General features: G+C 33.8%; 1 protein-coding gene across 3 annotated transcripts in view; it reads right to left on the reverse strand.

Moving 5' to 3' along the window:
- ACC (acetyl-CoA carboxylase) overlaps window positions 1–14,393 on the reverse strand; it is a 139,535-nt gene that overhangs the window by 86,634 nt on the left and 38,508 nt on the right. The window contains exons 1-4 of one of the 3 annotated variants that reach the window (XM_072533118.1): window positions 13,570–13,858; window positions 6,269–6,400; window positions 2,379–2,444; window positions 1,366–1,516 (exon numbers count right to left, since the gene is read on the reverse strand). In XM_072533118.1, coding sequence (XP_072389219.1) covers window positions 1,366–1,516; window positions 2,379–2,444; window positions 6,269–6,400; window positions 13,570–13,657 — 437 coding nt within the window. In that variant the 5' untranslated portion in view covers window positions 13,658–13,858. Of the gene's footprint in view, window positions 1–1,365; window positions 1,517–2,378; window positions 2,445–6,268; window positions 6,401–13,569; window positions 13,859–14,393 lie in introns of those variants that run through there. The other 2 variants (XM_072533124.1, XM_072533123.1) reach the window with 2 other exon arrangements.

Raw genomic sequence — 14,393 nt, forward strand, 5'->3', positions numbered from 1 at the left:
TCATGTTTTTTCCAGAGCTTGCCTTAGAAGAAATATTTGATCGGTTGTTGATCTTTCTTTACGAAACCCACACTGATATTTACCTATTAGGTCTTTACAATATCTCGCTAGTCGGTCGTAAAGAATATATGCCAATATTTTGTATGTTAAGTTTAGGAAAATTATTCCTCTGTAGTCACATATTGTTTGATCTCCTTTCTTGTGGATAGGTACAATTAAACCTACATTCCAGTCTTCTGGCAACTTTATTTGCTTCCAGATCAGTTCTACCAGTCTACATAGGTAGCGATACCTCAGACATTTCCCTATAATGAAAGACTTAATACAAAGATTTTATTTAACACCAACACTATAAAAATAGTGATGCATTTCTTACTGTTTTCTGTATTACATTTTGAGTGATGGATTTGAGTTACGAGAATGGTCAAGTAATGCCCTTCAATTATTCTTTCTAGCTAATATTCTTTTGGATCATATTCTGAACAGTCTATTTCATCTGACTTAGATCAATCTTCGTTGAAGGTATTAGGGCTTGGATGGAATCCATCAACTGATGATTTCTTTTACAAAATTCTACCTCTTCAACCTTCCTGTACAAAACAAAATCTCGTAAGTCAAATACTTGTAAGTACTTTGATAGTAAATACTGTTATTCAGAGTCATTTGGCAATTACTTCAAGGTGGGAACAATTTACAATTGACTTGCCTATTTATACTGTTTAAGTTTTCTATAGCTCGTCATATTCTTTTAAATGTAATTGTTTTCTGTGACCTTCATGTGTTTTGCGACGCCTCTTTACGTGGATATTCTGCTGTTACATACCTTCGTGTTTGTTATGATACAGAAGTCATCAAAACTTATTTTCTTTTAGCCCGAATACAGGTATGTCCTACTAGGATACAAACTATTATATCTGGATCTGGATCTTCCCAATATCTGGATCTGTCTATATCTAGGATATAAACAGATCCAGATATTGTGAGATTTATTAAGATTCAGAGACTAAAATGGGCTGGAGACATTACTAGATGTCAGAAGTACATTATCAAACCCAGAGGACAGAAGAAGTAGAAGACGACCGCGTAGAAGATGGATTGATGATGTGGAAAAAGACCTTAAGATTCCAAGGGTCAGAAAATGGAGGGAAGTTCCTAGGAATCGACGGGAGTGGCGACTGCGAACATGCCATGATCCACAAAGGATAGTTTAAGACAAGTAATATATAAATAATTTTAATTTTTAATATTCAAACTTCTATTTAAATCCCTATTGTCCTTTTATTGCTTATTAAGCAGTGCTAAGTTACTCCTAGTTAAACAAACATACTATCGTACATTAAATTGATGACACAATATGTTACTTACTTCAGCTTTTTTCTCTTTTCGAACAATTCTTGTTTGGCAGCAGCACTCCATCCCGAATTGGAGTAACCTCCTTGGCCGTCTGATGGAGCAGCTGGAGGGGGTGCATCCAATTGGTCGTTCTGTAAAAATACATCCTTTTCCTCCTCGTCACCTTAAACACAAAATATTAATAGTTTAGTAATAACCCACAAAACAGCAAAAAAGACTTTAATGTACGTAAAAAAGTGACCGAAACAGTTTAAAAAGATCGTCAATGAAGAATTGGGGTCATTGCTGAACGTATGGACATTTATAAAGAAACTATGAGACAAATTTTATTATTATTATTCCTTGTGACGAAACATGGATTTTTCAATATGACTTTGAAACCAAGCGACAATCTATGCAGTGGCAGACTCCAAACTCTCCGAGAGTCAAAAAGGCCAAATGGAAGGTGATCTTGAGCGAGTGGTGTAGTTCAGATGGAATGGTTAATTTAACGTCAGACAGTTAATCAATATTGATATTTAGGGATTTTCCAACGGTTCCGTGAAAAAATTTTCCGACAGCGCGCCGGCTTACAATGCACACTCTGTTAAGGACTAGTTGGTCAAAACCCTTGTCACAGTCATGAAGCACCTGTCTTATTCTCCAGATTTAGCAACCTGTGATAGATTTAGCGACTCATTAGAAGACGTAAAACAAAAATCTGCACAGCCACTCAACAGCCTGCCGGAAAATGACCTTCCGTACTGTTTTGCGCAGTGAAAAGTTGGTATAGAGCGGCATGGTGAAGCGGAAGGAGAAGGTGAAAAATGAAAAATTATAAAAAATTGTTAAATAAAGATGAATGCCACATTCTCGGAACTTACTTGGCAGACCTGGTGTTATTTATATATTTCACGCAAATATTTAAAAAAAAAAACGATGCGACACGACAAATGAAATGAAAATAAATAAGAATTGATAAGACTTTTTATTGATGATGGTGCTGACGAAAACAATTCTTGAGTTCTAAAATAAAAAAGCCTTACCTATGATCCACTGTGAGTTTTCGTGACCATTTTGATTTGTATGATTCACAGTTTCGGTTTCCGACTCTAAAAAAGGACTTTAGTTAAAGAAATTATACAACTTCCGTGGATGCAAGTTACATGATGTTATTTGAGATGTAAAATTGTCATTGATGGCAAAGAGATAATGAAAATTTCAAGTGTACACTTGCACACTAATACCAGTTCTAGTATGTGAAATAATATATCAGCGTCAGATAAATAGCCAAATACGTACCCGCGGGTCAACTGTGGACATGACACAGGTCAGCAGCTGTGTCATTAGTGGCCCGTGGCCGAGAAATACAATTCCTGACAGGTGCGGTAGCACAAAGTCGCAGGCGGCAATCAAGTTTATTTAATCGGCTGTGATACTGCGAACACTCACCAACCCGTCTGGCAGGCGTGGTGTTTTAATGCCAATATACCCCTTAAAACCGCGATGTCAGATTTTAAAACAAATACAGATTTACCCCACGTGAGTAGGATGTGTCCATAATCTCACACTAATTTTTCATTCTGTCTCAAGAAAAAGAAGTGAGCCTCAGAATGAACTTCACCAAAACGTCCCATGTATGGTAAAGTAGCGAATCTGCGAAATTCACGAAATTGCATTAACCGGTTAGGATTACATATTACAACTAGATTTACAGTCTGTTAAAGTATTGAATATGTATCTTCAATATTAAACTCACAATTAACTGGTTCAAAGTAACGTATGTGCTTGTCTTTCAACTTTTGCAACAGTGAACTTACGAATAATCAGATTCGTTAGTTTACCGTTGGGATTTATTAAGTTCTACACGTCCAAAATTACGAATATTGCACATTCGCGAGTTTACTATAAAGAGAATTAATATTTTTATATTACTGGACAGACTATAAAAAATGTAAACAAAACCACACCCATGAGTAAAATAAACCAACTCTCGGGGAATTAGTCACTTTAGTAGTTTAGTTAATAAAAGAGAAGACGATACTTTCATTAGGGATCACATACATTCCTTTTCAAGTGGCGAGTCCCATTACTGTCATAAAAAAAGTATGTATAAATTCTTAGAATCAACATTGAATGTTACAATTATGTACAGTTTGTATAAGGAAACGTGTTTGGAAGCTTAACGTACAGCAGTTTCAATTGAAAAATATTGAAAGATTTTCAGGAATATAAACTTAAATTTTATAAACCTAAGAAATATCGTTGTAAACTTTGCATTGCTAATGAAGAACGTGCTAATGATGAAGAATCTTATAAAGAACATTGCAATCGGAAAGAAGCTGCTCGAAAACTAAGAGACAATGATAAAAAATTGCCGAAGAGCAAAACAATATTTTAGCTTTTCAGTCAGATCTTCAAGCTGTTCTGTCTACTCCGAAAGGTCCTAGTGGCCCCTTCTTTTATGTTAGAAAACTTGCAGTTTATAACATGACAATTTATGACGAAACGGAAGGACGACGTGGTAGAGTATGTGCGAATGATGTCTGACAGACAGTTGTGGGGGCTAACAGAAAAATTTTAGGTTTATAGTCATGTGTATGCACATCCTTAAAGAGCATTCAAATATAAAACAAATTTACCATAGGTTTTTTGAACCGAGACACAGTCAAATGGAATGTGATTCAATACACGTTAAAATTGAGCAAAAGGTTAAGAACGTTCCAGTGTACACAACAGAAGGTTGGACTCAAGTTATAAGAACAGCTCGCAATAAACCTCACCCATTTGAAGTTAACCCTTTAGTGCACCAAGAATTTATGGATTTTTGTCCAGATAAATGTAATTTTCGTGGTGAAGACAACAGTAATACAAGTCTACCATTTAGAAAAGCAGTTTGGTTTATGTATAAAAAAACAGATCTAAATGCTGTATTCGTTAAAACGAACTATGAAGAAACGACACCCTTTGTCAAATATGTACTTAAATTACAACGAGGTCGTCCATAAAACTTCAAACCAGCTACGCCTTATACTAATCACCTCCCCATTTCCATTGCCAAATACAGAGACCTGAAAAAGTTATGCGAAGATCTACAGATTCCACGTGCATACCATGGATTTTATGAAAGCCTTCCTACCCAAACTCTTATAAGGGATACTCTGCCTGATTCAGATATTTCAGAAGAATCTGAATATGACGACACAATATAATTATATTGCTTTTTGTTGTAATTTTTAAGTTTTGTGTTTGGTCATGGTTTTATTTTCATATTTTTTATTTTGTATTATGTTTCCTAGTAGCTGTCAATAAAAATTATTATTAGTAGTCAGTACCTATGTTATGATTATGTGAAGTATATCAATTTTTTCGCATATAAGCTTTAAATTAATTGTAGGAAATGGTTCTTAATATAAATACTAAAGTATATTCAATACTTTACATTGGCCTAAGTATATTGGACTAAGTTATAATTTTGCAAAAGATAACTAACGAATCTGCGTTTTTTTGCTTTGATAAAGGATATTGAATTTTAGATTAGGTTAATTATATAAAGACACATTTATAGAATCTAATACAAAAATGTCGTTTATTTAGGTTAATATCCCTATTTTTCACATTAACTTGAAAGGTTTTTTAGCTCTCCTGTAAAATTTCAATTTTGCAGATTCGTTACTTTACCATACGAGGGACGAAAACTAAGTTTATGACAAATAAGGTCCCCAATAACCATTTAACTATTCAAGACAAAGTGGTAGAACTGGTTTAGAAATATACGTATTTGGGTCATAAAATAAGAATCAGCAGGGATAATCAAACATGCGAAATCCAAAGACGAATTACTTAAGCGTGGACGGCCTTTGGAAAACTGCAAGACACACTTAGGGCCAACATACCAATTAGCCTCAAAAGAAAAGTATTTGACCAATGCGTATTATCTTCGCGAAGATCTGCGAAGAAGGACGAGTATTGCTAATGAAATGGAACTGGGAAGGCCATGTAGAGAGAATGCACGACTCACGATGGACGAGCAAAATTACAAATTGAAGGCCAAGAGCAGACAAACGTAGTAGAATTGACAACAAAGAGCACAAAATCGTAAAGAATGGAGTAGTTTAAGGGAGGCCTATGTCCAGCAGTGGGCGTGATAAATGAAGGATGATGATGATGAGTAATATCAAAATGCTAAAAAATACTAACAGAAACAAAAACGCATTAAAAGCTTTGGGATAAGTTTTAGAAAGATATAGCAAGGACAAAATGTTAAGCTGACGAATTGATAGTTAAAATAGCTATTCAAAATGATTCAATATTGCAAATACTAATAGTAATAGAAGAATTTGTTTTCAGCTCAACTTGTATTCTTGTCCTGCCTTTTTAAAGTGTTCTATCATTTTGACCATTATACTAAAGAGTATCAAGTAGATTGTCCTGATAGTACATAGTAGATTTTTCTTTCGTTGCTAGTGTTAATGTCTTTAATTATGTTTAGCATTCTGTTTGACTGGCTTTAGCGTAATTCAGCGCCCAATATGATACAATCACAGCAGAATCGTAGAAGGAAGAAGAGAAGCAAAAAGCATAATAGACTACATCATCTACACGCAATAAAAAAAACAAAATACCCTAGTCTATCTGTGGATAAATCATCGATTTCACGTAGAAATCATTTACAAATTTTTGAAGGTTCTAAAAGGCATTATATGAGGGATAGCGGATGACAAATCCTTGTTATCAGCTTAACGAGAGTCCCGTATGCTCAGGTTTGTTCAACTTGACAGACATAAATATCTTTAAATAGTTTTAAAAACAAGACGAATGAGTGTGTCGTTTGCGCAAAGTGGACAAAATTATCCAAAAAATAGACAGTGTGAAATCATAACGACGAGGCAGTGATAACAATAGTAACTGATTGATGGAAGTAAAAATATCTTACCTAAGATCCACTGCCCACCTTCTTGAGCCTGTTCAGCCATATCCGTTGTGATGTTTGTTGTTTTTACGTGTTTAGTTTCATTCAGTTGCGTTGTTGAAGGAGCCGGGGAATGGACTGGTGCTCCACGTTTTCCTAAAAGAGAAAAAAACCACATGAATCGCGACAAATTCGCAACTATGAACTACATAAGAGTCCGACAGGTTATCGAATGTCGGTACATACTCCAGATAAGACGACCTTGTGACTTACTTTAAAGAGTTCGCAAGTTTATATATTTCGACGCAAGACAGGAAAGTTTTTATCGATTTAGGAAAGTAAACAAATAGTTAAACTCAATCCGAAAATATAATTTATAATGTTAGTATTGTTTAAGATTGATCCTCAACTATAATTTGATATCTGATAATCATGTTTTGATACAACGGAAATAAAAATATCTTATGATTTAATTTGAACTGCTTTGTTATGGAGACCTCTTTCATAAACTGAAAAGACTAGTAGAATTGTACATATCAAACCGATTCTGCAGACTTAAGTAATAAAAGGCATTTTCTGATGACACTCCAAATCTTCAAGATGTTATGATATAATCATGACAGCTAGTAACCTAAAGAAATGGGGATACCAGGAGGACGATACCTGCGACTGGGGCGCGGTTCAGAATAGTCACCATCTTATATCATGCATAGAGATGAGAGAGACCTGCACAGAAGAAGACCTATTCTTAGCGAATGACAGGGCGACCAACTATTGGAAATACAAAATTTAAAGCTGTTTGTGTTCCGGACACGGAAAGCAAGTAAGTAACCTATTAGGCGATTCTGCAATTATCTGTGTATTATTTGTTTATTAGACCAGGGCGAATCTCTTTTGAGGTGGATGTGAGAGGTGGCATTCGGATTTTTGCAGAAATAGTTAAATGGTAACTTCAGTAATATTAATTGACTATCCTCCCTCTCAGATAGATAGGGAACATTATTAAAAAAATTAAAATATTTAAAAATTACAAAAAATATCGATTTTTTCTACTTTCCTTGCTTATAACTTTAATAAAAATCATTTTGCAGCGAAGTCGTACTAAAATAAAATATCGAGAATTGAATTTTCGTAGATAATATCATAAGAGAGAAAATTTTGCCGGTAATATTTTCGACTGGTGTGAAAGTTTGTTGCCTGACAATTTTCGCAAATTAAATTTTGACAGTTAAATCACGAGACGTCAGTCGAATGATTTTGTCAAAATTTCATAGAACGATTGACCATGTCTATTAAAGTGTACCGTTTTTGAGACGTCTGCGATTACGGGTTAAAGTTAGAGTTTTGGTAAATATATTTAACTTTTTATTTTCAAATGAAAATACTTGTATTAAAAATTAAATAATTGTGGGAAACATTTTAATTTGTTTATGTACGGTTTCCAACCATTTCTAAACTTTTTATCAAACATAATTAAATTACAATCGGCTTTCCTAATAATCATTAGGCTAATTTGCTTAATGTGTTTAGGATCTTTGCAAGCGGTTATATTATATTTTACCTCTCAACAACAACAATTAGGTTTCTGTCATATTGATCTAAACTCAGTATATTGTAATTCATAAGTGTAGTTTCAAGTGACCATCATACCTAGACCTAAGTTGGATATTGATGAATTAATTGCAAATGTTCATAAATACGTTACCATGAAAAGAGACAATGGTGGGTCTTTAAAGTCATTATTATGTATAAATCAACGCGTTTGTGTTGATAAGTGTTTGTCGGGATAAGTGAAGGTAGGCTAAAAACTGTAATGAAGACTGTCAGAGATTCTCAAGAAGATCTTACTGTGACTGAGTATCACGAAGACAAGAAAACAACTCGTAAACATTCTAGGAACATTAACTTACCTGATGGAGAAAAATTTGAAATTCGCAATATTTTGTATCGAATGCGTGAAAACAATCCAGTCAGTTTAGATACTTTACTGAAAAAATAAGAGAATGACAAGTTTCTGAAATTAAGAGGACTAGCCTTTGGAAAGTGTTGAGAGATTTAGGATTTAAATTCAAAAAAGAAAATAATAGGTTACTTTTATGCGAAAGGAGTAGCGTGGTTTACAAAAGAATTAAATTTTTGAGAGAATATACTAGACTTAAATCTGAAAATGCAACATTCGTATACTTAGATGAGACATGGATGTTTGCAAAGGGTAAGGTTAAATGAATTTGGCAAGAGAACAGCATAAAATCAATACAACACACAGATAGCGAAGGCAAAAGACACATCATTCTTCATGCAGGAGGGAAAGAAGGCTTTATAGAAAACGCAGACTTGATTTATTCTTCAAAATCAAAATCTGATCAGATATGTTTGTTAAATGACTTGAGGAGAAACTGTTACCTAGTCTGAGTGAACCATCAGTTATAGTTTTAGATAATGCACCTTACTATTTGGAGATTTTGGAGAAACAGTCGTGGAACGCACTGAGCATAAAAAATTGATTAGTTAAAAATAATATAATTTTTCCAGAATACGCCTTCAATTCAGAGTTACTGGAAATTTCGAAACGTAATGAAAAACCAACTACGGTTACTGCCGAATCACTGCCAGTTTAATCCCATCGAACACATATGAGGTATATGTAAAACGTATTATGATAAATACTTTGGATGCAGTGGATACAGTTAGGGAAATTTGACAAGAAGCTCTTAAAACTGCAACTTCAGAAATATATGGACCAGAAACTGTAAATAAATGTGAAAAATTAATAGAAGAGTGGTGGATCCAGTGGAGTAGTGGAAAATTAATTTGAATTTTTCGTCGTTATTTTATACAAATTAACTCTAACTGATAATACAGTCAAAAATATTCTAAACAAAGTAAGTAATTAAAAAGATTATGAAGAACTCCAGTGCAGTTTACCATTCCTTTTACTACAACGAAAGGTTTTCTGCGAATTCCATTAATCGTTTAGAGGTGTAAGTTGGTTGAATGTACTGTAGTGATAATTTGATATGCTGAGAGCCTGATATGCCTCAGAATTTTTCAACTAAAAACATGGCTACTTGCCTTCAAGATCGAGGCCGAGTAAACAATAAATTTTTGAACACCTGGTATAAAATGTCTTCTTTAATTCGTTCGCGCATCAAAGTTGTATTGTTTAAAAATACAAATCATTGGTTATCGTATTTGTCGAATGACGCAGTGTATTTCTAATAATGTTCATTGAAGCGTGAACAACGAAATGTTAATTTGTGGAAATGCAAATAAGGTCAAAAAGGTCTTACATGTCGATATCAAATTTTATACACAAGGTTATATCTAATTTAGCGTAATATTCGAAAAACAGGACCAATAATTTGGATTTTTTAATAAACATAAGGTGGTAATCTGTTAAAAAATATAAATATTATATACAAATAGTGCGTCACAAGCATGACCTAATTTGTGTTAAAATCAACAAGGCAGCTACAACACAAACACACAATCGACTCAGGAACCAATATTGTATCCATGAGACGTTTATTACACAGAACAGAAAATTATGATTGATTGAGGAATCAAGTCACCACGTTAATACTTTTCGGGTAAATTTAGTTGTGCCGTAAATGTGATTTAATTGTGCCATAACTATGAGTTTTCATATGGAGTATACTTCTTCTTCATGCGTCGCCTCCATCAAAGGAGGTTAGCAGTTACGGTGGCAAACATTTCTGTCTTCACATGTACGCATAAGTTCTTAAAAGCCTTAGTGATGTTCAGTTGTTTGTTTTTTTAATATTCCACAATTATAATCCTGCGTTTAAAGACTACCTAAAATGCTTTGTTTTTCGAACTCTGCTTTATAAAGCAGACCCTTGAACATTCACTGAAACCAGACCCAAATAATTGGATATCTCTGAAATGTGAGCATGTATATCGTTGAATATTACATAAAACATGGGCCGACCGAGTTAGAAACACGGAAATTCTGGAAAAATTGATAAAATACAGAACTAGAATATTATTCACTGTAAAGTAATGCAAGGGTGAATATTTCCGACATACCAGTAAAGACAAGATATCTGTAGTAAAGTATAAGATCGTAGAAGAATATCTCGGTTTAGGAATTACGAAAGAAAGAAACGAGAAATACGAATTGATGCGGCTGGTCATACAAGGGAAGGTTGGAGGCAAAAGAGAACCGGGGAGAAGGCGCACGTCCTGGCTGAAGAATCTGAGACAATGGAGCGGGAAAACGTCAATAGAACAATGGGCAATGATGATCGCCAATATCCTTAGAGATGGGGCACGTTAAACCCTTTCAGTCACTGTGTCGTCAATTGACGACACAAGAATTTTAACTTTGTTTAAGTAAATATTACAGTTATTCACAATTTTGTCAATTGACAACATCAAAAACGGGCCCTATTTTATTAAAAAAATGCTAATATTCCTACCAAAAGACATTACCTTACAAAAGAGTACCATAACTGGGAATAATTTGGAATTATTAACAAAATATATTTCATTACACTAAAAAAAAGCGTGACCGAAAGGATTAAGAAGAAGAAGGAATTACGTCAATGTCAGACCACAACTTTGAGAGCAAAAACAAAATCTTCAGATTACTTGAAAAGACTAGTCCCAAGGTTGTGGAACTTTATTAAGAGGGAGCGGTGCTTTGACATGACAGTAGCAAGCATGATATACCTATAAAGGTCGCAGTGTGTCAACAGTCTCGATCGCTTTAACTTATCTTCTTGAATGTTTTTGTTTAGTTAGACCGACCACAACTTTGGTCTTTCGAAGGCCATGGATAAAGAGAACATGTCACTTACAGCAGAAGGAGTTGGTATCTTATTTAGTATATAATTAATAAATTCAATTATTGAATTTAATTATACACAGTGACCAAGAGATATTATCAATATCGTATAATAACCCTTGCATAAAAACCGATAACCGTAAAATCGATTGTTTGTAAAGTTGACGGAAGTAGATTACAAATTTATAGAACTTATCAGATGACCAGGTTATCCAAACGTGGCTAAAACTTGTGATTTTTGCTATCCTAATACGATTGACACTAACGATTTATTCTTTGTGCATCATGCCGTATTGTTTTAGTATTCGTTTAATATTCGTTTCAGTTCTTTAAATTTTAAAAAAGCTACAAAGTTGTAGACACTATGATTTACGCTACGATGTTTACCAGCGACCCGCGGTTTTTCAGCAAGATTTTCTGCCCACATTTTTTTTTGTCTTTCTTTGCTGCCTTCTTGACAACTCCACTCGCTTCCAGGGGAGATATGCGACTATATAATAGATCACCCGATAGAGAGCAATTCAATTGATGTATATTCTAGTCAAGCATCACCAAGTGTACAGAGTTCCGTGCAGGGTAATTCTAGCTCGCATATCCCAGGTTGGAAACTAAAACATGTTGACACATAAAAGTAGACAACGAAAAAAATAAAATAGAGGCTATTGAGATGTGGATATACCGCAGTATGTTGAGAATATCCTGGGTTAAACATCGAACAAATGAACCAATACCAGAACAGCTCAAAGTAAAAGATAGATTGTTTAAACAAATACAACAGAAATATTTGCAGTATTTTGGACAAATTGCCAGAAGAATAGGTACGTCTGAATAGGTAAATCTGAATTGATCCAAAAAATTAGTACTATCAAAAGCAAAGCTTCCTGTAGTACTGATGGACTATGAATAAAAATTGTCTTAAATCTCCCAAGAAATGTGTTGGAACTCCTGGTCTCATTAACTCCTGGTCTCACTAATTAACGATTCCTTTGAAAAAGATATATTTCCAGAGTGCCTAAAGACAGCTATTATTGTTCTTCTTCATACCAGTGGTGAAAAATCTAATGTCTGCAACTACAGACCTATTGCCTTACTACCGATCCTATATTAAGAGACTTTTAAAAGCCCGACTTATGTCCTTTCTCGTTGAAAACAACATTTTATAACAAAGTCAGTTCGGCTTTTTATCTAATAATTGTACCAGTTATGCTATATTTTTTGTACTACATTAGGTCTATCAAGCACTAAATAATAATTTTTACACTGCCACTGTTTTTTGTGACTATGCAAAGCTTTTGATTGTGTAAATCACGACATTTTGATAAAAAAAAAACAAATTTCTACGGAATTTGAAGTATTTCTTTGAATTGGTTCCAATCTTACTTGAGGAATTTCAAACATCTAGTTGGAAACTACTCCACCAGAAATTCAAACCTTCGTGTGTATTAACCGATCCCGTCCACTGAGTTAGTAAAGAAATCTCTATTATATTCGACAAAAAAATTATACAACCATCTCCCTTTGCAACTTAAATCTACAACTTCTTTCCTTAAGTTCCGTAAATTGACAAAATCATGCGTATCACATTTGCATGGGTATATTTGGGTATCACATGCAGCAACTTGCAATTTGCAATTTAGTTAAATTTTGCAATGGATTGTGTATTTTATTATCTTTTATTTTGTGATATTGACGATTTTTGTAATTTTAGTAAATTTTAATTGTTATTGTTATTTGTTTTTGACTTTTTGTAAGCTTTGGCCATACAATTATACAATTTTCAGGGAAAATGCGGAAAAACTGCTAAATGAGGGCATTGTTGAAGAAAAAAGACCTTAATGAAAGATATCCAAAGGTTATTATATTGGTTAAATAAAATAAAAATACTGATTAACCAAAAATTACACAAAGCCGAACAACGAACCCAGACAGAGAAGGATAGAAGGAAAAATCCAAGGTATAAGAGAAGTAGAAAGACCTAGAAATTCCTGGTTTTAGCATATACGACAGTGGACCAAGAAAACATCGATATAATTGTTTATATTAGGAAAATAACCATAAGCTAATATAGTTGTCAACTTCCTAATGGATACGGAATACTACTAAAAAGCATGTTGTTCATGATAACACATATTTCAAGAAAGATATAGAGACACTGATCACAAAATTGACAGGTTTTAATATATGCTGTAAAGAAGGATTATACGGTAATGAGACTTCTCAGAAGAGTTGGTCATTACAAGATCTGACATTCGAATACAATAAAAGAACCAAAACACAATGAAACAAAATTTAAGCAAAATGAATCAAAATCTGATACCTGAACAAATTGTAAATTACAAACCGAAAGGATCAAGGTGTATAGGATGCTGTCCCTTTGGAATGAATAAAATCTAAGGTACTGTTTACTACATTTAAGGTTAAGTTCCCAGGTTTAAGGTTCTCAGTTAAAGTTTACAGGTAAATCATTAATGGTTAATAGCAACATTATTTCAAACAAAAAAGGTACAAAACTTACTGCTCTCGTAAAATACGTTGGCTTTAATAAAGTAGTAGATTAATCCAATCGCACTAGCTGCAGTGAGAACGTCAAACCACGAGAACATTCACAGCCGCGCCAGAATAATCACTAATTGCAAAAACCGATTCAAAACTTCAGATAAGACAGTATATAGTCTGCAGGCAATTTTCTGTTTATAATTATTCGCCTATCATCGAATAACCTTGCTGTGAAGAACTTTTGTCCAAAATACCCTTGCTTGACATTAGCTTGCGGAGATCCAACGAAAAAAGCGTGCTCGACCTGTGATAACGACTGATATTTTGTTATAAAATCGTATGGCAATGGTATGAACATACGATTCGAATTGATAATAGGGTATTTGTTATCGTTCACAACGATAATTTAAATAAAATAGTAGGTACTTAAAACGTACACATTAGTTGGATTTCGACTTGAATTGCATAATTACATTAATGAGGCACTTGAAATACATTTTATTGATGCTAAAAATGGGTCCTTTTTAAAGTATCACATCTGTTTACTGAAATACTCATTAAAAGATAAAATTAATTATTTAAATTTCTATATAAGTGCGGATGATAGGAAGACAAAAATTGGAATGCACCACATTTTTTAAAAGACCTTTTTTGCTGTTGATTTTAATAAAATTGGCTTCTTTATTTAAAATTGAAATTAAAATTGAAGTAATGTCAGTATTAGGGTGACTTACAATATCCACAAGGAGTTGTTTCTTGTAGTGTGCCTTGAGAGTTTAAATAACGTTTTGATACATGGACTGAATCAATGCAGTAGTATTTTTTGGTTAGTACATTGCCTCG

Source organism: Diabrotica undecimpunctata, chromosome 5 (assembly GCF_040954645.1).
Source record: "Diabrotica undecimpunctata isolate CICGRU chromosome 5, icDiaUnde3, whole genome shotgun sequence".
Taxonomy (NCBI): Eukaryota; Metazoa; Arthropoda; class Insecta; order Coleoptera; family Chrysomelidae; genus Diabrotica; species Diabrotica undecimpunctata.